Source organism: Homalodisca vitripennis, unplaced genomic scaffold (assembly GCF_021130785.1).
Source record: "Homalodisca vitripennis isolate AUS2020 unplaced genomic scaffold, UT_GWSS_2.1 ScUCBcl_2489;HRSCAF=7313, whole genome shotgun sequence".
In the NCBI taxonomy this organism is placed as follows: domain Eukaryota; kingdom Metazoa; phylum Arthropoda; class Insecta; order Hemiptera; family Cicadellidae; genus Homalodisca; species Homalodisca vitripennis.
In genome coordinates, this window is record NW_025778618.1 from 1 (window position 1) to 25,302 (window position 25,302).

Below are 25,302 nucleotides of genomic sequence, written 5' to 3' on the forward strand. Positions count from 1 at the left end.
TAATTCTATACACTTTGTGTATTCTGTAAAATGATACACCTTGATAAATTTGCTGAGGGCTAAGCTTTCTTATAACACTTCTGTGTTATTCTGTAAAATGATACACTTGATAAATTTGCTGAGGGCTGAGCTTTATTATAACACTTCTGTGTATTCTGTAAAATGATACACTTGATAAATTTGCTGAGGGCTAAGCTTTTCTTATAACACTTCTGTGTATTCTGTTAAAAATGACACACTTGATACATTTGCTGAGGGCTAAAGCTTTCTTATAAACACTTCTGTGTATTCTGTAAAAAATGATACACTTGATACATTTGCTAAGTGCTGAGCTGAGCTCTATTATAAACACTTCTGTGTATTCTGTAAAATGACACACTTGATACATTTGCTGAGGGCTAAGCTTTCTTTATAACACTTCTGTGTATTCTGTAAAATGACACACTTGATAAATTTGCTGAGGGCTGAGCTCTATTATAACACTTCTGTGTATTCTGTAAAAATGACACACTTGATACATACATTGCTGAGGGCTAAGCTTTCTTATAAACACTTCTGTGTATTCTGTAAAATGACACACTTGATACATTTTGCTAAGTGCTGAGCTCTATTATAACACTTCTGGTGTATTCTGTTAAAATGATACACTTGATAAATTTGCTAAGTGCTGAGCTCTATTATAACACTTCTGTGTATTCTGTAAAATGACACACTTGATACATTTGCTGAGGGCTAAGCTTTCTTATAACACTTCTGTGTATTCTGTAAAATGACACACTTGATACATTTGCTGAGGGCTAAAGCTTTCTTATAACACTTCTGTGTATTCTGTAAAATGATACACTTGATACATTTGCTGAGGGCTAAGCTTTCATTATAACACTTCTGTGTATTCTGTAAAATGACACACTTGATAAATTTGCTGAGGGCTAAATAGCTTTCTTATAACACTTCTGTGTATTCTGTAAAAATGATACACTTGATAAATTTGCTAAGTGCTGAGCTCTATTATAACACTTCTGTGTATTCTGTAAAATGACACACTTGATACATTTGCTGAGGGCTAAGCTTTCTTATAACACTTCTGTGTATTCTGTAAAAATGATACACTTGATGCAATTTGCTGAGGGCTGAAGCTTTCTATTATAACACTTCTGTGTTATTCTGTAAAATGATACACTTGATACATTTGCTGAGGGCTAAGCTTTCTTTATAACACTTCTGTGTATTCTGTAAAATGGACACACTTGATACATTTGCTGAGTGCTAAGCTCTATTATAACACTTCTGTGTATTTCTGTAAAATGATACACTTGATAAATTTGCTAAGTGCTGAGCTCTATTATAACACTTCTGTGTATTCTGTAAAATGACACACTTGATAAATTTGCTGAGGGCTAAGCTTTCTTATAACACTTCTGTGTATTCTGTAAAAATGACACACTTGATACATTTGGCTGAGGGCTAAAGCTTTCTTATAACACTTCTGTGTATTCTGTAAAATGATACACTTGATACATTTGCTGAGGGCTTGAGCTCTATTATAACACTTCTGTGTATTCTGTAAAATGATAACACTTGATACATTTGCTGAGGGCTAAGCTTTCTTATAACACTTCTGTGTATTCTGTAAAATTACTACACACTTGATAAATTTGCTGAGGGCTGAGCTCTATTATAACACTTCTGTGTATTCTGTAAAATGACACACTTGATACATTTGCTGAGGACTAAGCTTTCTTATAACACTTCTGCTGTATTCTGTATAAATGACACACTTGATCTACATTTGCTAAGTGCTGAGCTCTATTATAACACTTCTGTGTATTCTGTAAAATGATACACCTTGATAAATTTGCTAAGTGCTGAGCTCTATTATAACACTTCTGTGTATTCTGTAAAATGACACACTTGATACATTTGCTGAGGGCTAAGCTTTCTTATAACACTTCTGTGTATTCTGTAAAATGACCACACTTGATACATTTGCTGAGGGCTAAAGCTTTCTTATAACACTTCTGTGTATTCTGTAAAATGATACACTTGATACATTTGCTGAGGGCTAAGCTTTCTTATAACACTTCTGTGTATTCTGTAAAATGATACACTTGATAAATTTGCTGAGGGCTAAGCTTTCTTATAACACTTCTGTGTATTCTGTAAAATCATACACTTGATAAATTTGCTAAGTGCTGAGCTCTATTATAACACTTCTGTGTATTCTGTAAAATGACACACTTGATACATTTGCTGAGGGCTAAGCTTTCTTTTAACACTTCTGTGTATTCTGTAAAATGACACCAATTTTAATTGTATAAACACACAACCTAGTTTTTCTTGAAATCTGTACAATTATTTCTCCTAAGAAAGAAATCAATCGTCAGCTACACTTGTTTTAATGGAGGTTAAAATGGGAGGGTTAAAAACATGAATTAAAATTGTTTCTTAGGTCATATTTTTCGTAGCTTGAAAACCACTGTGCAATATATAAATAAATTTTTAATCAATGTCAGTGTAAGCTAACCATATACAGATCCTGAAAGTGGTGATTATCAACATAATTATCTAGTTGTCTGATGGTGGATATAACATTTTATGTGCAAACAGTTGGTTTCAATTGTGTTAAGCTAGAATAAATAATGATCTGAGAAAAAATAATCATTTCCATCCCCAACCCACCTCAAAGGAATATGAAAGGTTTTACACTACTAACCTTTCTATACCCACCATTTTTATCTGCATCAAAACTAGTGCACTTGATGATTGATTTTTTCTTACTCTATTAATTTTGAGGAAATCCAAGTTGTCAGCTTGTACAATGCAAAAATTCAGCTCCCGGCTCCTATACTATTACAGGAAACAAGAAAGATAGAAATGTCATTGAGTCTCCAAATTTTTTTGGGAGTTTACAGTTTTATTTTTGGTGTCCAGTCGCAATATAAAGAGAAGGTACCTCACGAACCCACCTTATCAGCAAACACCATGATGCCGTAGTCAGTCTTGCCACGAAGAGCTCTGCCTACACATTGGGCTGCATGTCTCATTGCGTCAAATGTCAGGAAGTCATTCTCTCGGATCTGTTGCAAACAAGTTTTCTTTAAACGTTGTTTACTTTATCCTACTTTAAAATAATACAACGTTTATATTACATAGGAACAAAACATAAAATTATTTACATTAAGTTTTTATAAATAATCTTACCTATCCATCTAATCTTATTCAACACATAAAATTCAATTTTAAATTAATTATTTTTAATAAGATGTTTTATGAAATTATGTGACTGGAAATTATTTAGGAGGCAAGAAAAATGTTCAATGCAAATGTTCCCTGCTAGTTTCAAAAACTAGAACCTCCTAAAGGTAGTAATTGTAACTGTAACAAAGTACAAGATTTCTCATGTAATTGAAACTTTAACCTGTTGTGACAGCCACCTTGGTGTCAGAGTGTCCCCATACTCAATGCAAAGCCAAGTGGAGCAGTATTTAAATTGTGCTGATTGTACTTCATTCTCAGTGATTGTGTATATTGCAAAAGAAAAGCACACTAATTGTGAAGTGTGATCAGTGATAAAATTTTTATTGGTTTTTATAGAACAAAAATCAAATTTTTTGTACTTCATCGTTTGAATATTCAAAAAAGTGTATACTTTATGTGACAAACTAAAAAGTAATACATATTAATAATATTTTAAAATGAGACAATTTGCATACTTCTGCGACCAAATATAATAAATGTAACATATTTGAGGTATATCACTGTTTTAATAGGATATTATTTCAATGTAGCCAGCTTTTAATATTATAAAATCTTGAGTTTCGTTAATCATCATGCCAGGTCTTAAATAGGAGATAACACACTTTAAATATCTAAAAACACGTGTATGTAAGAGTCACTAATGTACCTGGAACTGATCTCTAAGATACTCCAGACGGGCCCGCAGTATCCGGGACTGTGTGTAGACATATGGGATACCCAACATAAGCACAGCCCGGCCCAGGTGATGATCAAAGGTCCACCCCTTCCGAGACCTTCCCTCGTGCTACTGACAGTAGAACTGCCCCTCTGCCACTCTCACATGCCTGCACCATTAACAGTATATAGACACACTAGTTATTGGCTTAATTATCTCTTAGTAAAAACTGTGCAAACATTTTAATGTCAACAACATCTACTTCCATAGCTAGATTTGATTTGAAATCTATAACTCTATATTAGTTTGTCTTCTTAATTATATCCTTTAAAATTATATGCTTTAGACATATTTATTTTAATTTCAATATTCAGTATATATCTTGTATTATAATAAATAATAATAAAATAGTATAATAAATCTTGGTATATGTTATAAAAATTATTTGAAAGAATATAACATCAGTTGTAACATTAATTAAGATTTTTTAACGGCATTTTGTTAATGTTCACCACACTTTCTAACAAATAGAGTCTGGTAATAAATCGCTTAATTGTCCCTGTTGTAATTATTTTCCAACAGATAATTTTACGATTGCTCACCGCCCCATTAATCCAAATATAATTAGTTTTACTGTATATTTACTAATACAGTATTTCATATTTTATTTGAGTTGCTCTATTATTATTATTATTATTATAGAATTAAGCTCTGAAACTTGTAAATTTTAAAAATCTATTTCCCTATGTTTTTCAACTTTTATTACGAAACTCTAGGATCGTTAAAAAATTCTTAATTCTGACTGTCATTGTTAACATTAGTGATCTCTTCATTTGAGGTTTTTGTCACATTTTGAAGTACTCCATAGATTACATACTTTGATATAGTTGAGCAGTGCTAAACTGGTCTCAGCTGCGTCCTGTGTCTCAATGAAGAGTAGTTTGCGTCGTTGCAATTGATCTATTACTCCCTGATCATACCTGTAAGACAATTTTAGTCAATATCATCTGCACCAAAACCATACACTATGGGTTGTAGGAGCAACCCATAGTGAGATATAAGTAAAAAAAAAACGGGGCCTTTGGCCCTCTTCCCTCCCTAGGGTTAAGGGCTGTTAGTATATTATATTACCAGGGTAGCTCAAAACAATGTATGATAGTTGTTGTTTCCTATAAATCTCAATCAATATCAACTAATGTTTTTTGTTTATTATTTCATATGAATTCGATAGTGCCAGTGACAATACGTCTACCACAAGTAGTATTAGTTTTGAGCCTCTCACATCAACGTCTGTTCAGTAATCTAGCCACTCTGCCATCCAAAATCTATCACCTCTTCTCATTGTGCAATAACCCTCCCTCACTAAAGTCCCATAAACATTTTGTGGAACGAAGATCTGAGGTGCTAGAAACAGAAGTTTTGCAAAAAAGAGCTTAAAATTTTTTCATAAAAGATAATACATAGAAAAAAAACTCCAGGAATAATAAACTTTCTGTAGAAGCAACCCCTTGTGAGATATAGGTAAAAAATCGGGGCCTTTAGCCCTCTTCCCTCCCTAGGCTTAAGGTCTGTTAGTATATTATACTACCAAGTAGCTCAAACAATGTATCATAGTTGGCCTTTCAACTGACTTTCCTTATAGACCCCTCATTTGGGCATTTGGTAACTATACAGTTATATAAAAACACTGCTGTGTGATATTGTAAAAGAAAAACTTAATTATCTACCATAAATCAGCAAGTTTACATGACAAGGTAAGCTACTTACCAGCTGGCCACTAACGCTCTCCAGGTAAAGGTACGAGGTGAAAGAAACAGACGACACCGTCTGGTACGATGGTGCTGATCTCCACCAGCAGTTGTCCATAGTTTCGCACCACAGACACATCCTCTCTTGTCTCAAACCTAGATGAGATTGCTACCTGGTCGTTACCCTTTGAGACTATCTGAAATATTAATTTATCTTTACTACTCAACAATTATTTGTGTGTGTGGTTAAATGACTATTCAGAGTGCTATTGCAAAAAAATCTACTTACTTCGGTATATCCAAACAGAATTGTAATATTTTGAGTGTTTTAGAAAACTTTCTATTTTTTATACTTTGTGGTACAAAGTCAATCCCTTCCACTGTACTACAAGAAAATAAACACCAAGCTTAAGCAAAATATTAATCATGTATAAGGAAAGTATTGCCCACTTTTTAAGTTTCGCTTTGTGTGTACAAAGAAATATTGTCCTTGCTCTTGTGGATGTTATATCTGAAATAATCTTAAGTGTTCTGAAAAAGAAAATTTTAAATTTCTTAAAAATACAGCTATTTGTTCACAATAGCTCAGTATGGATTTAGAAATAACTTGACAATTGTTTACAGCAGTGAAAAATTTTATATCTTACGTATTGGAGAGATTTTAAAATGGGGAAGAAACCTGTGCATTACTTTTAGATTTGAGTAAGGCGTTTTGATATAGTACCTCATGATGAACTCATTGAAAAATTACGTTACTATGGTATTGAGCATACACAACTGTCTTTATTCACTTCATACCAATCTGATCACCAACAGTTTGTAAAGGCAGTCTGGTCTTCAGCATGTTACTTGACGAGTGCTCCAGGGTTCTGTTCTAGGCCTCTTCCTGTTTTGTAAATGACTTACTTAACTTTGTGCTTAATCAATACTCTATGTAGATGGCACTCATCTATTAATATCACGTAAAGATTCTAATTTTAACAATATAATAATAATGAATTACATATTGAAAAAATTTCACATATGTTTCAAATAAATTAAAAGCTAAGCTTGAAAAAAACAGAAAAATTGTTTCTAGTTTACTTAATAGGCTTAGTAATTAAAATAGGTTTACTGGCTCTGAATATAAATCAGTTAAGCTTTTAGGAATTGATCTATTTTTTAAGGCTTACACTCCCTCTCCTCTCGCCTTTCCAAAGTTAATTTTGGTTAAAAGAAACTCAAGTTTTAAATTACTTTTTCACCCTCACCTTTTGTATGGCACTATGTTTATTGGCATTTCTGTGGATGCAAAAGGAAGCATTTAAATGTTTTAAAAAACCTTCTGTTGTCTTATAAACATTAACGAGAGAGGCTCTTGTAAACCTTTTTTTCATAGAATTAACTACACTAACATAACCATATAGCCTAATTACATTTTACAAAGCCTAGTTTTTATCAAAGAAAAATCTGACCATGTTAAATTTAAGAAATTCTGTACATTCTCATAACACCCAGATCTTTAAATGTAATTGATGTGAAATATACTAGGTTAAGCACATTCCAAAACAGTTATATCTACATTGGTACAACACTCTTAACTCTTAACCCTTATAACGTCAGTATATCTTTTCACTACTTCCAGCAAACGGCACAATATTAAAAAAAAAAAAAATTAAATGTGTAAAGTTCATTTTTATTTTTTTTTCTATAATTATGGTAAGTATAAAAAAGTAAAAATTTTAAAATTATAAAGTCACTGTACTCAGGATCGTCAATGTTACGAGACATGTTATTTATCACTAATAATGAACACGGTACTTTGGGATTATACCGACCACACCCAGACATGAATCGTTATTTGACATTTTGCTTCTACTGATTACTAGATTAGCGTAGAGCAATATTTCGTCAATATAAAACAGGAATTGTCTTATCGCAAACCCCTCCCCATCCTCAGACAAAGGTCAAAGTCGAGCGGTCTAGTAGATAACGTGATTGCAGAGTCTCGCCGCCCCCGTTCAGCTGGTGCATCGCTTTGTTGTACTTCCGTGTTTTACCTCTACATTTCTCCAAACACAAAAATTCAATAAAAACAAACATGATCAAACTAAAACTAAACTCTTTATTGAAAAAACACTCAAAACTTGTTTTTATTCTTGATCATACTCCGCCACCCAAAATGCGAGTGCCATGCCTTCTCGCTGATGTCAACGAAAGAAAAACATCCCTCGAGGATAGTACCTATCAGTAAAATATCAAATTCTAGAGGATCTGATCAGAAATATAAATTGAATTGTAATGGAAAGGCAATGATGTACCGCGCAAATCATGTGATGCCACATGGCCTGTCGTAATCGGGATTCTCGAGAAAGATAAGATAACAGCGACAACAATACCGATCACAATACCTGGAAAGGCTTGTAAGTTTGTAATTTTGTAATTAAAGAGTTGTTTTTTTTCGTTCTATCATGTTTGTTTAGCTATAAATTTATATTTTTGTGTTCTTCATACTGGTGTTGTCGGTATAATCCCAAAGTACCTGAACACTAAATAGGTGACACTAAACACTAAAATGACACTAAAAACACTAAATGAATACTAAAACTAAGATATCAATACTTTTAACAAATAAATAAAAACCATATAAATAGAAAACACGACGAAGGAAACCGACTCAGCGATGGTTAGACACGCACTACCTGAAGTCAAACTGCAAACAAAAGCGCGCGCGCTGTACGGCGTCTGTGCCGTGTGGCAGGGAGAGTGTCTAGACACCGCGTCTATTGTTTCAAACAATGTAACGCGACAGCTATATTTTGACGCTTGACATATGTCAATAACCCACATACATGGTTGACACATACCGTTAGTGACATTGATCGGATTTAAAAGGAACTTAAATTTGCTATAGACGCAGTTTTGTGTCGATGTGCGCCGTACCGCGTCTTTGCCGTTTGGAGATAGTTTGTCTATGCGCTGTATGGCGTCTGTGACGTTATAAGGGTTAAACCCTTAAATGGCAGAACAGTTTATACTAAAAGTTCTATGAATGCATTGGTTAAGTAGCTGTAAGTAAAAAGCATTCTATTCAGTTGAAGAAGCATATTTAAATTATATTAATGACATTGAATTTTAAGCTGATTGTAAGACAATTTTGACCATTCATGAATGTGAAATTTTAAACTAGTCATAAGGAATGCTTCAAAATTATGTAGCCTAAATAGCATACATGACAATAATGACATTGTTGATCTTGTTGTAAAGTGGGAAAACAATAAATCATTCTGGATTCCTGATATGTACTGTAATTATCTATACTTGAGGTTAGTATAAAAATCAATAAGTTATTGTCAAATGTTGAAGTTTTTCTAAAATTATTAATTAAATATAACACTGATATTAATGAGTTAAAGTTATGTACCATTGGTAAAATACAAGGACGGGCCAGCGTCATGGTGAAGGAGCTCATGATCACAGGATTAAAGTCCAGAATTTTGGGGTACATGTCCAGTGGTGAGAGAGTACCCGACGTTATCACCACTGACTGGAATCTGTCGAAAAACCGGCTTGATGGCAATACTGGAGTCCAGGCAACTGAAACAGTAAACATTACATTAGCAGGCTGATAGGCTAGCAGTAAACCTATGTCCATATCATCATAACATGAGGAGTTGATTCAAACTGGCTGTACTGGTCTTGATTTCTTAATATTAACCCCATAAGAACCTTGATAAATCTCAAACATTTTTAGACCCTTACTTTTGTTTTTAGCCTTATGGGAGGTGTCTGTCTTATTTTAAAGACTTCAAAATGCATCTAAATATAATTCAGTTTTTAAAATTTTGTTTTAGGTTATTATTGTTTTAGATGAAACATTTTTAGTTGATCTTTTAATTACTGTTCCAGACATATACACTCCCAGCAAACTCAGAAACATTTGTATGCGTATTAATTATATTTATAAAAAGATAAACCACCCATAATTTTAATCTAAAAATGAGGGCATAAAAGTGTTTGAGACCTAATATTGCTATTATTTGGGTTAAAACTAAGAGTCGTTTCATCACTTAACAATGGTAATTTCCCTCTCTGTAATGCAATATCTACCTCATTATCATCTGTTGTGATTGTCAACAAATAATAATGATGAGCACTTTCCAATAAGGTTCATATGCAACTTAATATGTTTGACCCATCAACACAAGATAACTAAACCTAAAGTTGGCTCTCCCCATAAAGCCATTTTGAAATGGTACTAATTAAAATGTTTTATTGAATTGCAATCATACCTTTATAAATTCAAAAAATTTAAAAATGAAATACCCTTACCTGAAATGGAGGATGGGATTAGATACGGTTGGAGTTTTGTCATCAAAAGGCTCCACGATGATGGTAAAGCCTCGTGTATATGTGGACACCAAAGTGGCGAGGTTGGCAACCATTGAGAGAGGAGAGAAGTCTGTCTGGTCAGCAATTTGCAGAGTACGCAGCAGTGATGAGAGCCTCTCTGCACAGAACCGTAGCGGCTTGCGTTCTATACACACTCGCATTGCCACATCCTTCACACAAAAAACCAGTGTTAACGACATCACATACTTGTTAATTTAGTACGAATTATCACTTAAACCTTACATTTTAAAACATATGGATTTAACTATTTAAATTACCTTGAGAAACCCAGCAGGGGACTCTTGTACCACATGCTGCACTCGTAATCGTGTCTTGATGTACTCCACAAACCGTTTGAGGAAGCTGACGAAATGCTCAGCATTTCGGATGTTTCCTGGCACCACCTCTGTCAAACATAAAATGCAGTGATAAATCTTAAATTATGCTCAGGTACTATTTTACTAAAATATCCAATATTAATGGAAAAGTTCAGAGTAACTATAAAAGTTAACATGAAAAATAGTGTTATTCAAATTTTTAAGAATGTTGCACAAAAACTACACTTGTTGCAAAACTGTAAGTCTATAGATATTTGCAGACTGCAAAGTTTTATAGATGTTCAGAGACTATATTATAACAAACCATGAAGTATTTGATCAGGCAGTACAGGATTGGCCAGAACAACATCAGTTTCTCTCGCTACACTCGCATCTCTCAGCCCTTCCACAAGTCTGGTGTACTCGTCCTTGAGCTTCTGGGCATCCACTTCCTTCATCCTGTTCACACACACTGATACTTTATCTATGTAACTAATAAGTTTTCCACTTACAAATATCTTCTACAAGTGTTTATTAAAAAAGGTTGGCTACTGGTAGTAATTTACTAAAATAATAAACATACAAACAATAAGACTACTATTTCTGAAAATATTGAAAATAATAATAGAGCTTACCCCCATTGTCTTCTGTCAATAAGCCAATATCACAGACTTCATTTGAACCAAACAATACAGATTGAATGAAATCAGGAAATCTAAAAGATTCTTCAAACTAAAAACTATTGTACTTGAGAAATTAAATACATTGAACATGTGTGTTACAGCAACTATCGAGACCAGCATTACTCTAATCATTCAGTCTCAACTAATAAAGCATATAGGGAGGGTTTCAACCTTACCACTGATGTTTTTCTTATTTCAGCTCTTTTTTGTAGTTAATTTTTAAGATTGTTGTCTTTCATAAATCAATTGCTAAGATATATTTGTTCATAACTATTCAAAAATTATAACTGTTTTTTAATTTTTTCTAATCAGATTTTAATTTGTGTTAAATGATGGTATTGATTTTTAAATTTTTAAAAGTAACATGATTGTTTCTACAAGTAATCAAATACGATAAAGATCATTTAGTATTACATTTGATACATTCAAATTTTGAATGAAAACATCTTTTTTTTTTCTATATTATCTTTACATATTTATGACATTCCCTGATATCATGTTCAGCCCTACTACTACATGAATACATACTACATTTTCTTTTAGAGAATTTTTGTAACAGAACAATTTTATTAACAGAATTTACTTACAAAAGCTAAATTTTAGTTCCAATTATATAAAAACTGTATGTATATATTGATCAAAAGTCACCATCATGATTAGACTTGTAAGTTACATTAAGTTTTTACAAACATTTCATACACGAGGTGTAATAAAAAAATATGGTGAATTCAATTTAATCTCCTTCAAAGCAGGGTTAAAGCTGTGATCGTATTTGTCGCATTTTGCGAAACGAGCAGAGAAAATGCAATGTTGTTCATACAAGCTCTCGCAAAATTGCGAGAAAGAACAACTAACCGCAAAAAGTATAACACATTTTGAAAATAAGTTGACAGCGTTAAAAATATTTTCTTTCGTTGATACTATAAGATCACATATTTTGTCATCACATTTTAATATCATGTATATCAAATATTAGACACCTATACCAGAATACCATTGCATATTAAAATTCAAATCTTTATTTGTCATTAGGCTATATTACAAGCAATAGACATTGTCATACTAATACTAAATATACTATGCAGTATACAAATTGTCATAACTACAATAATGATAAAAACCTTCAATAGAATAAGGTGCAGTCCTCACCAAAAAACTTGTAATTATTGTTTTGAATACATTAATACTTAATTCTTTTACATATTCAGGTAAACTATTATACAATTTAATTTGCATATATTTATGACTGTTTATCACTTTTTGGAGTCTGGTACTTGGTAAATTAAGATTATCTCAGTTCCTAGTATAGTGGCTATGATACACATTGCGCTCAACAAACTCAGATAAATGTTTTTTAACATATAATAAATTACACAATATATACAAGCTAGGTACAGTTAAAATTTTAAAACTAATAAAATATGGCTTACAACTTTCTATCTGACTTATACCAGCCATAACTCGAATAGCCCTTTTTTGGCATAAAAATACATCGTTAGCTCCAGGACTATTTCCCCATAGCAATATGCCATAGTTCAAGTGACAATTAAAAAATGCAAAATAGGCCACACGCAAACAATCAGATTCAACATTATACTTAAGCTAAACAATAAGTAACACTCTAGATAGTTTAGTAATTAGCTGCTCAGTATGATAATGCCAACTAAGTATTGAGTCTAGATGAATACCGAGCAACTTGACATGCTGATTGACTAACTCTCCATCTACTTTCCTTAATGTAAAGATGATTTGTTCTGACTTATCATCATTAAGTATTAACTCATTTGCTGAGAACCAGTCACCAGCCCTTTCTACTAATAGAGCAGATTCATGTTTCACATAATCCAGAGAGTAACCTTTAACCAGTGCTGATGTATCATCTGCAAAGAGGACAGACTCATGGGGGAGGTTGGATGGAAGATCATTAATCATAATTACAAATAGGAGTGGCCCCAAAACAGACCCTTGGGGAACACCTCTAACCACTTCCCGCATACGAGTCACCTGATCCCCCATTACAACCACCTGTTTTCTGTTCACAAGGTACGAACGAATAAGGTTTAATTCTTTGCCCATTACACCATACTTAGAGAGCTTTTTAAGCAGTATTTTATGCGATATAATATCAAAAGCTTTTCTTAAATCTAACAGAGTCAAAGCCAAGAAAGAATTTTTTTCAAATGCCTTAATAACTTCAGTAACAACCTTCTCAACTGCATCAATGGTAGACTTACCAGCTAAATAACCAAATTGTGCATTCGTAAAGTAATTATTTTTTACAAAAAAAGAATATAGTCGTCTTTTGATGAAGTGCTCAATAATTTTAGAAAAAATTGGTACCAGAGCAATTTGTCTAAAATTAGCAAGTTCATCTACATTCTTCTTCTTTTGAACTGGGATAACTTTAGTAACTTTTAAACTTTCAGGAAATATTCCTTGATCTAAAATTTTATTTACTAGATACGTAACAGGAGATACAATTGCTGGCATTATACACTTTATCATCTTGTTTGAGAGACCATAGTAGTCCTGACTAGTAGAACCTTTCAAGTTAGAAGTTATATGTAACACCTCTGCCTCTGACACTGGATCCCAGGCCTGTCTAGCATCTGGATTAGATTTTATTTCGTTAACATTATTCATATAGTCAATATGACTATGCTTCACAGAATTGCCACTACCGTTTGGACCATCCTTAGCAACAGATTCACCTACACTAACAAAGTAGTCATTGAACGTATCTGTTGAAATTGAAGAAGGTTGCTGTTTCTTTACACCAACTTCGTCTTTAATTACCTTCCAAGCAGTTTGACACTTGTTTGTTGCATTATTGATCAGGTTTTCATTATACTTATACTTAGCCCTCCTGATAAGATTTCTATAAGTTGCCCTACAATTTAAATAACAATTGTCTCTAGTATCCTTAGTATACTTACATCTATTGTACAAATTTATCATAGTATTCCTAACCCTATTTAGTTCAGGTGTAAACCATTTATTATTTGTTTTCTTGCTTCTACCATTAATTAAATTTCCTTTTTTATTTTTTACAGAACAATAAATATTAAAGTTAGTACATACAACATCCATAAAATGATCAAAAAAATCATAACAACAACATAACAAAACATCATAAAATGATCATCCATATTGCATGTCTACCTTCACAAATTAAAATTAAAACATAAAAGAATCACATCTAATGCATCTTCAGTTTATAGCAATATTTTTACTTACTCTTTAAAACTCATTAACATGCAAAACCCACACAGCACTGTACATAACAGAGAATACTTTTAATGTGTCATATCATCGGCTGATATTGCTAGTGCTTTCCAATTTCTCCACTAGGTTTCAGCACTTAAGAAGAAAGTTTTTTACCTATATCGCTTTTCTTCATGAATCAAACTGCATGTTTGTGCAAAGGGTAGCAATTCTGACCATTTGAAAATTAAATAACAAACAGTCATACAACAATAGCTGTTTGTCAGTTATCCCATCACCAGCTGGATGAGTTACCTGAGCCTAAAAACAAATTGTGATTTTGAATAAATTTATTATGAATGTTTTTTTTTTTTTGTAAAACATTACAGAAAAGTACTTTTTCTACACTCAACTAAACAGAAGTTACTAGACCAAAAATACTTATCCAAACCTATTATGAAACATATTGATAAAATAAAATAAATATTAATTGATAAATACTACTACCTACTACTACTATTATATACGTTACGCTTGCTATATTATTACGTTACTGATCGATCATTAACGTATGTACTGCAAACATACTCTGAGTTTATTGAACAACATTTAATGAAGGTTCATTAGAGTGTACTATCCGAAATAGGATATATTGTATTTTATATATTTCAATACTTAGTTACAAATTCTAATTTGTACTCACTCATTAACTGTTTTCTCCAAGACCTGGATGTTAGCTGCGGCTTTATCCATAATTCGCCGGTTGATTTTAACACTCATTGAATCGATGCACACGTTATCTGTTGAGTAGATTAGAACAATCAATTTAGATCAGCTAGTTTTTTAGAGGTTTTCAACCCTTTGGACCCCAGTTAACAAGGTATAGGTTATATTCCTTTGGGCGTAGGGATTATTACCAAAACAATCGCTGCGAAAACTACCAGAGCCCAGTATATTACTGCTAAGATATCATTATTCTTGTTTTATAGATTACTTGTATATTGATGATACAAGTATTTCTTTAAAATAGGTGTTGTTGATATTTCATGTTCAACCACAATAGTTTCCTACATGTTTATATAAATCAACCAAATTAAACCTTTTATTAAAAAATTCTTAAAGCTGATATTTTTTACTTATTTGAAACAGAATTTATATATAGAATAATTACAAATTTGTATTTATTAATGAATATAATTTTTGCATACAGAAAAATACAAGATTAATATAAAATGGATTCAACTATCAAATTCTAACATGTCATTACACAACCTCTTTTGTAGACGAGTACACGCCCTCTGTGGTTTTGCTCACATTTTTACGAATGCCTTTAAAGTAATGTAAGTTAGGTAAATTTTCCATAAGGAAAGTAAATATTTGTATTAGTTTATATATTCTATGTATTAGTTACGGATTTTAAAACCTTTTGAGTCCTATGGGCGCTGGCATTTCGTCTGTATTAACTTACTAACATCTCGTTAGCCTACCAAAGTGTCATGACCTAAGCGTTCGGTAAAATCGTCAAAGTTTTGATACAAAATTTGGACAATGTGGGGGACTTTGTATTTACTACACAAATTAAACCTGGAGTCTGAAGGGTTTGTACAATTTTTAATGATGAGTACTTATATATTATATTTATTTTTCTACAAAGCAATCCAGATCAAATTTAAACTGTGACATTTTTCTAGACAATGACAGACTTAAACAAGTAGACCACACAAAGTTTTTAGGACTTATAACAGATAAAAATTAAGCTTGGGTTAAACATGTAGATCATGTTACTAATAAGATGTCTACTGGTCTATATGCATTGTGATAAATGGCAAAAATTAGTAATTTACATACACTGAAATTAATATATTTCTCATTGATCAACACACATTTAGCTTACGGAATAAGCATTTATGGAGCAACAACAATAAGCAATTTATATAGGCTATTGGTCGTACAAAAAAATCTTTGAGAATCATGACAAATTTAAGATAGACAGATTCTGTTAAACATATTTTTTCTGAACTTGGAATTCTGACAGTATATGGTTTACACATATTTGAATCAATAATTTATGTAAAACAATTTTTTGATCCGATACTAAAAACCAATAAACATACATATAATACTAGTTTTAATAGACATATCAATCAACACAATCTCAAATTTTACAAAAAGAAAAACATATTACAGAGGTGTTAGATATTTACATAATTTACCAACAAAATTTACAATAGAAACAGATCTGTTAAAATTTAAAAAAGAAGTAAAGGATTATTTAAGTAATTTGTCTCTATATTCTTTTGAGGAATATTTTAATACAAAAACCGATTAATTCATTTAAAGAAGAATTGTTAAGATGTTAAGATTTTTTTTTGTTTACTTATATTTCAAAATTAATATTAGTATTTAGTTTTATTGTAGTGACGCTATTATTTGTACCTTGTACATATTGCAGAATAAAGTAGTTTGACTATGACTATGACTATATAATTTGACTAATATAAAATGTGTATAAACCTGAAAATATATAGTATGTAAGAATATATACCTATATTGTGAGCTTCATCAAACACGACCACTGCAGACTTGGACAGTTCTTTTGAAACAACATCAGCAATCTTCGGGTCAAGTAAATAGTGGTAACTATACACCACTATGTTAGCGGTCATTATCTGTAAAACATACAATAATTACAGCACAACTTAAAAGATAAAAAAAATGTTATATCAATTGAAAATTTCTTTTTAATGAATTCAAATATAATAAAAAGGTAAAGGTTATTTTACCAGGCAAAATTAGGACTAAGAACCCCTCTCTAACACTTAACCTGGGGACCAACGGCTTAAAGGTGACTTCCGAACCACAAGTCCAAGTTCGGCCGAGTAGGCGAACTGCTTGCAAGGTCAGGATCACTCAGTGGTTACCCATCCATTTATACTTATTCTTTAAAAAGTTATTTATTTATCTATGGAAAATGGTAACCTATCACTCATGATTACTGAATGATTTAAAACACCAATCAGAACACTGTACTTCTGATTGGTAGGGTATGATTTAATCCAGAGATGATTGGATCTTACGTCCACATAAAGTAAGGAATATGCATAAAAGAAATTAATATTGGCTTACAATATAACAAAGTAAGAATATGCCACACCATGAGTTGCGTAACATGCTTCGCTCAGGTTGCATGCGAAATTTCAAATCTATAGTTAGTTCATATCATTCTCAATTCGTCCTGTGAATAGATAGATAGACAAACAATCATATAGGAAATAAATTTTTACATCCCCCTGGTATACAAAAGATACTTGAGAAATTGTGTCAGCCTACTGAGTGAAAGGCTTCAATGAAGATCAACCAAATTCCATGATTGGACATACACCATTATTAGAACTAATTTGATTGTTGAAACAAAGTTTCATGTGAAATTTAAAATCTACAAATTAAATTTTTCTCCTAATATCCTGCCATGTGATACACCCAGTCTCTGTCTCAAAAACAAATCAACCCAAGATTTGGAAATCAATTCTTTCATAGAATTGAATGCCTGCATTCAGTATTTTGCTGAAATAAACCTGAAAACAAATCAGTCAAAAACAAATGTCATACATTTTAGCCTTCGACAAAATGATCACACAGCGCGCCCTGCTGTGTTTGTGGATGATGTTCGTTTAGAGGAAACTGATTCCACAAAGTTTTTGGGAATGTTCCTAGATAGAGGACTGACCTGGGATGATCATGTGGACAATGTATGTGCTAGAGTAGCCTCAGGCATATATGCCTTGCGGCATTTAGCAAAGTTTTGTTCCCTCAGAGTTTTAAAAATGGCCTATTTCGGCTTAATCCACCCACACTTTGCGTATGGAGTGAGACTCTGGGGAGGTTGTGCCAGAAACAAAATGGAAAGAGTTTTCAAGCTCCAAAAAAAAAGCAATCAGAATAATTGCAAAGCTGAATTATAGAGAGTTGTGTAGGGAATCTTTCAGGGAGCTGGGGTTGCTGACTTTGCCCTGCCTCTACATTCTTGAGGTGATCACGTACTGCAAATCAAAGTGTGATTTGGTTCGTGGCGGTGACGTTCACCAATATGGGACAAGAGGCAGGGACAATTTTCGAACTAGCCAATACAGATTGACGTTATCACAACACCTCCCGCAACAAGTTGGTGTCAGACTCATCAACAAGCTCCCTGAGAGTATAAAAAATTCCATCAATCAAAATCAATTAAAAACTCGTCTCAAATGCCTTTTGGTGTCAAAAGCGTTTTATTCTGTCGATGAATTCATGATGTGCCGCTGGGAGGTCTAAATTTGCACAGTATTTAATTAATCAGTTTGTATGTGTTTGCTCTGGATCTGGAGTCGGTATGTATATGTTTGCTTTGGATCTGGAGTCAGTTTGAATGTGTCTGAGTGAATGTATGAATTGTAAGTGTGAATGTGTATGAAGGTATAGTTGGGACTATTTATTTTTGTTTATGACGATTGCGATACAATGTTAAATTGTTTAAAAAATGCAATAAAGAGATTATTATTATTACCCACATGTTTGTTCATTAAGTTAGGTTTGTATATCCGTGTTCAAATAATAAAAGATCTGGTGAGCAAAAGTGCACTGGAATCAAATCTTTGATATTGGCTTTCCACTCTACTACTTTTCTTTCTTCTCTATGAATAAAAATGTCACACATTAAAATCTCATGATTGCACTCATTTTGTTTACAAATTTATTTATTCTATTATTTTCTTGTTGCCATTATGGTTATCTGTAAGAGCAACATCAAAATAATTGCTAACGTTCAGCCAAATCCTATGAAGTGACATGCATCATCATCAAACTCAGTGTTGCCTATACAGAAATGAGGTTTCATGCACAATTTAAAGTCAATAATAGCTCAATTTTTTTTTGAGATATTGTGCAGACAGATAGAAAGTTAGAGAGGAAGACAGGAATTAAATTTTTCAGCCCCACGGTTTCAGCCTAGGCTTTGCTGACGCTCAGCCAATTATTGAATTCTTAAAATAGATCTACGCTCAAGGGTACATACAAGTAACATCCTTAAACACTCTGGAATCTGTGGTTCTGGTGTTTAGAGAGAGATACAGAATCCAGAATTTTTTCAAGATGTTCAAAAGTTTAATTTAAGCAAAAATTATTCTACCTACATATTTAATAATTAGTTAATGTAATTTCTAATTTGATTTGATTTTTTTACTGAGTAATACCTTACATTTTTCAATTATTGCTAAATTTCAAAATAATAATAACATATTTTTGTATTATTATTAAAATTGCATCCTACTTACAGCAGACCTGGTGAGGAAGTAGGGGCAGAACTTCATATCACGACCGTACTCCTTGAGGTCATCTAAACTGTAGACTCCTGGAGCAAGCGGCACCTCCCTTCCGATTCGGTCAAACCCCTCGTAGTACTGACATACTGGCACACTACTATCAGTCTCATGCTGCTGTCTGATGTATGAGGCTGTCAGCCCATGGCACCGTCCATCCACGATCTTCCCATCTCGCTCCTTACTCACCTACAGTGGACGAGATTAGAAAATACAAAACAACATTTTTATTTACCTGAAGTTAAACTGTTTGGAAAATGTGTAACAACAAAGTTTAACCATGATATTTTTACATAGACTGAACAATACAATAAAACTAGAACAGTTCACAGACAGTGGAAAGTCAACGGTGATTCTAAATAATTTGAAGCAAAATTGTCTGTATTGTTCAATAAAATAATAAAAATAAAAAAATATATAATGGTTATCAAATTTTGTATATGTTTAGTCTAGGTTACACCTTGTTTCATGAACTAACGTTTAAGGTTTAGAAGACTTTAGAGTTCAGATTATGACTAAAACTACACAAGGCAAACAGTTTTCTCCACATGTTATTCCCCTTATATATCTCAAAAGAATTTGAAGTTCCCAGGTATAACAAAAATTTCTTAGCAATTACTAATAAATAATCAAGTAACAGTATTCTTTCTTGATTTAAGTTCTTTGTCAAAAGAAAATGAATCTGGTGACTTCTGTGGAAGAAAATGCCATAAACATAGCTAATTATCATGTACAAGTAGTCTTAGTTATGATCAATAATTATCATTAGTTATCTTCAATAACACTGAATTGGAACCCTACCCATTTATAACATAACAATAACATCATTACAAATCTAAGAAAACTAATTCCATTCAATTTACATAACAATTTGTTATCAGGCTAAAATGTAATATAGCCTATATATAATATAATATAATTATAATAATATAAATAAACAAGTTAAGAATGAAAATAATTATATATCTTCTGAAGAACTTTTTCAAAGATAATATTGACATCATTAGCAAATAAATAGGCCTAACACACTATTTTAAGATAGGAATGTATTTTATGTAACGCATAAAAAACTAATGTGGCTCCAAAATAGAACCCTGAGGAGTACCATAGTGTTACTTGCAGTAGGCTAGTGTTAAAGTAAAATTTTAGCATATGTTGTACAAGTGAGGTATTTAAAAATACTGTGTTCTGTTTGGCATGTAAGATTGGAACCTTAATACAAGAAAAACTAATCCAAAAGATCTAAAAGAAACCGGAATAGCACTACCAGAGGCAGAGCTTGGATAGTATGCAATTCTCCTGCTGTGTGTATAGCGAACTCATTGGCAGTTCAGTGCTGCCCATGCCGTCACCCTGGCCTGTTCTGTTCATCTCTGGTGACTGTTTTTACTAATGATGTTTTGTTCTCTTTCCGTTTTTTATGGAGAATTTAAATGAACAACTTCTACTGTTAAATTTTGCTTCTTGTTTGGAAAAACATTACTGATACACCTAATTTAAGAAACATCTTACAAAGATTATGCTATAGGAAAATTTCAATTCTACATGTAATTTTCTCATTTAAAAAATGACATCAATTGATAAAAACCTCATTCTAGGCAAACGTCTGAACGGATGAAAATGTAGAGAAAACATATAATTTGTGTTCATTAATTGTCAACAGATCAAAACAAATTTATGCACAAGTGTTTGTGAAAAATTCCGATTTGTGGAGGACAGGGGACTGGTCTACCGACCATGACAAAACATCTTGAAACACAGCTATCTAAACTAGCCAAAAGTTGGATGGTATCTCTACCTCACGCACGTCATTCACCTGACTCCATGTGATGTATTTTATTTCTACGCATGAAAGAATAATGACTTGCCAACATTGATGACATAAAACACAAGGGAATCTCTTAAATGATGGGCAGATGAAAATAAAAATATTTTGAAGAATAAAATCATGTGATGTTTTTTATTTCTACGCATGAAAGAATAATTACTTGCCAATATTGATGACATAAAACACAAGAGAATCTCTTAAATGATGGGTAGATGAAAATAAAAATATTTTGAAGAATAAAATGTTGTGATGTTTTTTATTTCTATGCATGAAAGAATAATGACTTGCCAACATTAATGACATAAAACACAAGGGAATCTCTTAAATGATGGGTAGATGAATATAAAAATATTTTGAAAAAAAAAATCACTGATTGGACAAATGTATCAAGTGTAATGGAAAGTATTTTGGATAAGGGTTTGTAAAAAAATGAAATGCATACAATACTAACATATTATATTAAAATATAGTACATACAAACTAGAGTAAAATACATATCATAATACAAGGACTATGATAAAGGTGTTAAAAGGATTTGCACCAAAGAAACAAAAAAGCTCATGAAAAAACACAATTTTAACTATTTGGGAATGAATCTCTTAAAATTAAAAGATTTAAAATTCCACATTATTTCTGTCAAAATGGACACGGTGTGGTAACTGCTAGAATTATAGATAGGCTAAATAGAAAGTTTTATTTAAATGACATCATCAATGATATTTGTGAGTTTTGATAAATTTGTTGAGATAATCAAGTAAACCTTAGACTTTACAAACCCTTCAGAAAAATGTAATAGCTTCGAGATCATCTTTACTAGTAAGAGAGTTTCATTACAAAATTAAAACATTCTCTTCAAGTTCAAGTAGATTATGCTAAAAAATTCAATATGGAAATCAAGTCACTAACCAGATTCCTTTCATCAAGAAGTTAATTTATTGTTAACATAAAATGTCTAAATGCTATCTTAATTTATGAGATACCTTTAGCAAACAACATACCTGTGGATGAATGCACATATTTTTTCTCGAACTGAGAACTAACCCAACCATGTTGAGCTTATCATCGTTCTTCTCATAATATGTGAATAGCTTTCTCAGCTCCTCTACTACTTTTTCTATTTCAGGCACTGTTCGGGAGCAGTAGATCAGTTTTGAGACATCATAAGGGTTGGCTACCATGTACGCAACAATCAACGACAGCAATGAAATAGTCTTACCCGTACCTGATGGCATTTCCAAGAGGCAATGTCCCTGTAAAATGTTTATCATGATAGTATTTTTTATATGGATGGAATTGTAATTTATTTATTGCTATACATAACAACTACTAACATAAAAACTTGAGATGATTCTGATAGGAACTGAAGAATAATTTCCTAAAAGGGTTCACTTCTGACTGGTTTATAATGAGTCATGTGCCTGTGGGCAATCTAATGGATATCATAAGCATTACACTTCTAACCGGATGAACAGTCTACTGAACATACACATTGGTTTGACTCTTGACTATATAAATGTTAAAATTGTATATTGTTAGAGAGATATTGATATCATACACCAAAAATCTATTTCTTTGGATATAGAGATACTAACATAGAACTTTCTTATGTCCAATGCCAATTTCGCTCGATAGTGTCGACTAATAAGAAAAATGTGATTTTGGATGAAAAAGAGTTGGATGAAACATATATCAACTCATCACAATCAACCTAAATTGCCTAATTATACTAGGTAATTGGTGAAGTTAAATTTATGTTACTTACTTTGGCATCCAAGGCTTTTTTGAGCTCCTGCATGTAAGCATACTGCTCGGGATAGATATAATCATAAGGAAAATAGACGAGCAAACCATCCACACTAAGCCTGTAAATAAATGGATTATTATTTTCTTATCAATCTAAATCACGTAAATTTAAAAACGTACATTACTATATCAACGACTATTCTCTTTGCACTCCAATATGTCACAAAGTAAGGTAGTAAAAAGAGAAAAACACATAAAGTAAATATCATAAATACAAAAATTGCATGTTCTCTTGATTATATTATTAAATTTCAATGAGTAAGTTATGTTATTAATGACATTTCCAAAATGTTGGATTTCTTAAGTAGTGAATCCAATCCAGTTAATTATGGTTAGGTGAGTTTTAATATAATTGTATTTAATATTACATAATAATAATTAATGACTCTCAGATATTTGAGATCAAACCCCTAAACATTTAAATTTATTACTAATAGGTGCAATCGTGGAGTGTTTTTCCACAGCCATGGTTGGCCAGGGACATTAGTGTAAGCCTTTTTTAAAGCATTTTATATTATTTATAGGGCTTTATGCATTTTGCTTATGTTGATTTTCTAGACTTGTAACTTGTAATTTGCATTTCCAACATTTGATTTCTTTGTGTTTTTCACTATCAACCTCACTTAGCAACATACTGGAGTATAGATAAACTGATGTTGATACAGTAATTGTGAAGATTTCTTTATTAATGTGGCATTTTATTCAATCAGTAAATAATGTTGAAACAAAACATATAATTTTTTTAACCTTAAGAGAGGCATTATAAATTTATTATCTGTAATAGTATGGTATATTGGGCCAATCATTCATATTTTATAGTGTTTATTTTATTATTATTATTATGTTGATATTCCTTTAAATATGAGTTTAATGAACAAAGAATGGATTAGCAGGGCCGCTGAGAGGGATTGAGGGCCTGGGGCACAAACCTGTCTGAGGGCTCCAATACAAAATGTTTATTAATCATATTAAAATTAAAATAATTGTTAAAATTACTGCTCAGACACAATTTTTGTAATTTACATAAGTTAATATTATGAATTATCACTAATAATTATTACACATTTTCCAATATCTATTGTATTTCTGCGAGGCCTTTCAAAATGAAAGATTCTATCATCAGGCAACTTCACAAATGAATAAATATTTACATTTTCTAAACAATAAATATTAAAATAACATATGGTAACGAATTTTAAAATATGGTTAGCCAGAATCAAATATTTAAACAAAATTACATTTAAATTTTCTTATAAATTGTGATGAGAGTAGAATTTAATTTTGAAGGTATTTCAAATAACAGTATATTTTAGCTGTTTTAAAATCTATGTCCTCCTCCGTAGACTTAATGGATATAGTCTCGGCTCTCTAACTGAGAGATCACGGGTTCATATCCCGGGGAGGTCCAATCAGGCATAGACACGATTGATAGAGTACTTTGCAAATAAATACCAGTGTAATAAAATATATATCAGTGTACATCAAAGCCAGCATAGCTTAAAAGCTGATGCATAAAAGAGAAGAAAAAAAAATCTAAAACAGTAATAATTTAATGATGAATAAAATCTATCTAGGTTATGTGTATTTATAAAATGTAACAAACAAAACACTACTGTTTACTTTTTACTATTTTTAAGAATAAATGTGAAATGAAACCTACATCGCCATTGTACTTGCGACCATTACTTAAGTAGCCTACCATACAAATTATTTTATTTTGTTTTAATTAATTTGGAGCAATATTGTTGGGTATGGTACTGTAATGTATTGAATTACAATAATAATTATAATAATTATTATTATACATATTATAAATTGTTACTGGCAAGTTAAAGCCACAGCCAAAGACCAACTGTATGATCGTATGATGCTGTGACGTCATATGGGGTGATCAGTTTGAATAAATGCCATTGGCTGTTCTCATCACGCCACCAGATCATACCACCACTACCACTTCCAGTGTCCTGCCCTTGTCTCTCTCTCAGTTACCCTCCAACCTTAACCGAGCACAGTCGATGATGTAAACTAATTCAGTCTTTTATTCCGATTCCCCGTAACACGTACACAACAATTGGCGACGAGGT

At 32.1% G+C, this 25,302-nt stretch overlaps 1 protein-coding gene across 1 annotated transcript in view; it reads right to left on the bottom strand.

Moving 5' to 3' along the window:
• Positions 1-2,966: 2,966 nt before the first annotated feature.
• The window catches only part of LOC124372084 (general transcription and DNA repair factor IIH helicase subunit XPD-like), a gene marked incomplete at its 3' end in the record, with an annotated part of 28,564 nt that continues 6,228 nt past the window's right edge, over positions 2,967-25,302 (bottom strand). The window contains 17 exon segments of the mRNA XM_046830450.1: positions 2,967-3,077; positions 3,905-4,012; positions 4,014-4,082; positions 4,791-4,893; positions 5,502-5,508; positions 5,689-5,722; positions 5,724-5,858; positions 9,065-9,202; positions 9,204-9,237; positions 9,973-10,202; positions 10,311-10,438; positions 10,675-10,808; positions 14,940-15,036; positions 16,782-16,905; positions 19,543-19,776; positions 22,414-22,665; positions 23,178-23,277. Coding sequence (XP_046686406.1) covers positions 2,967-3,077; positions 3,905-4,012; positions 4,014-4,082; positions 4,791-4,893; positions 5,502-5,508; positions 5,689-5,722; positions 5,724-5,858; positions 9,065-9,202; positions 9,204-9,237; positions 9,973-10,202; positions 10,311-10,438; positions 10,675-10,808; positions 14,940-15,036; positions 16,782-16,905; positions 19,543-19,776; positions 22,414-22,665; positions 23,178-23,277 — 2,038 coding nt within the window.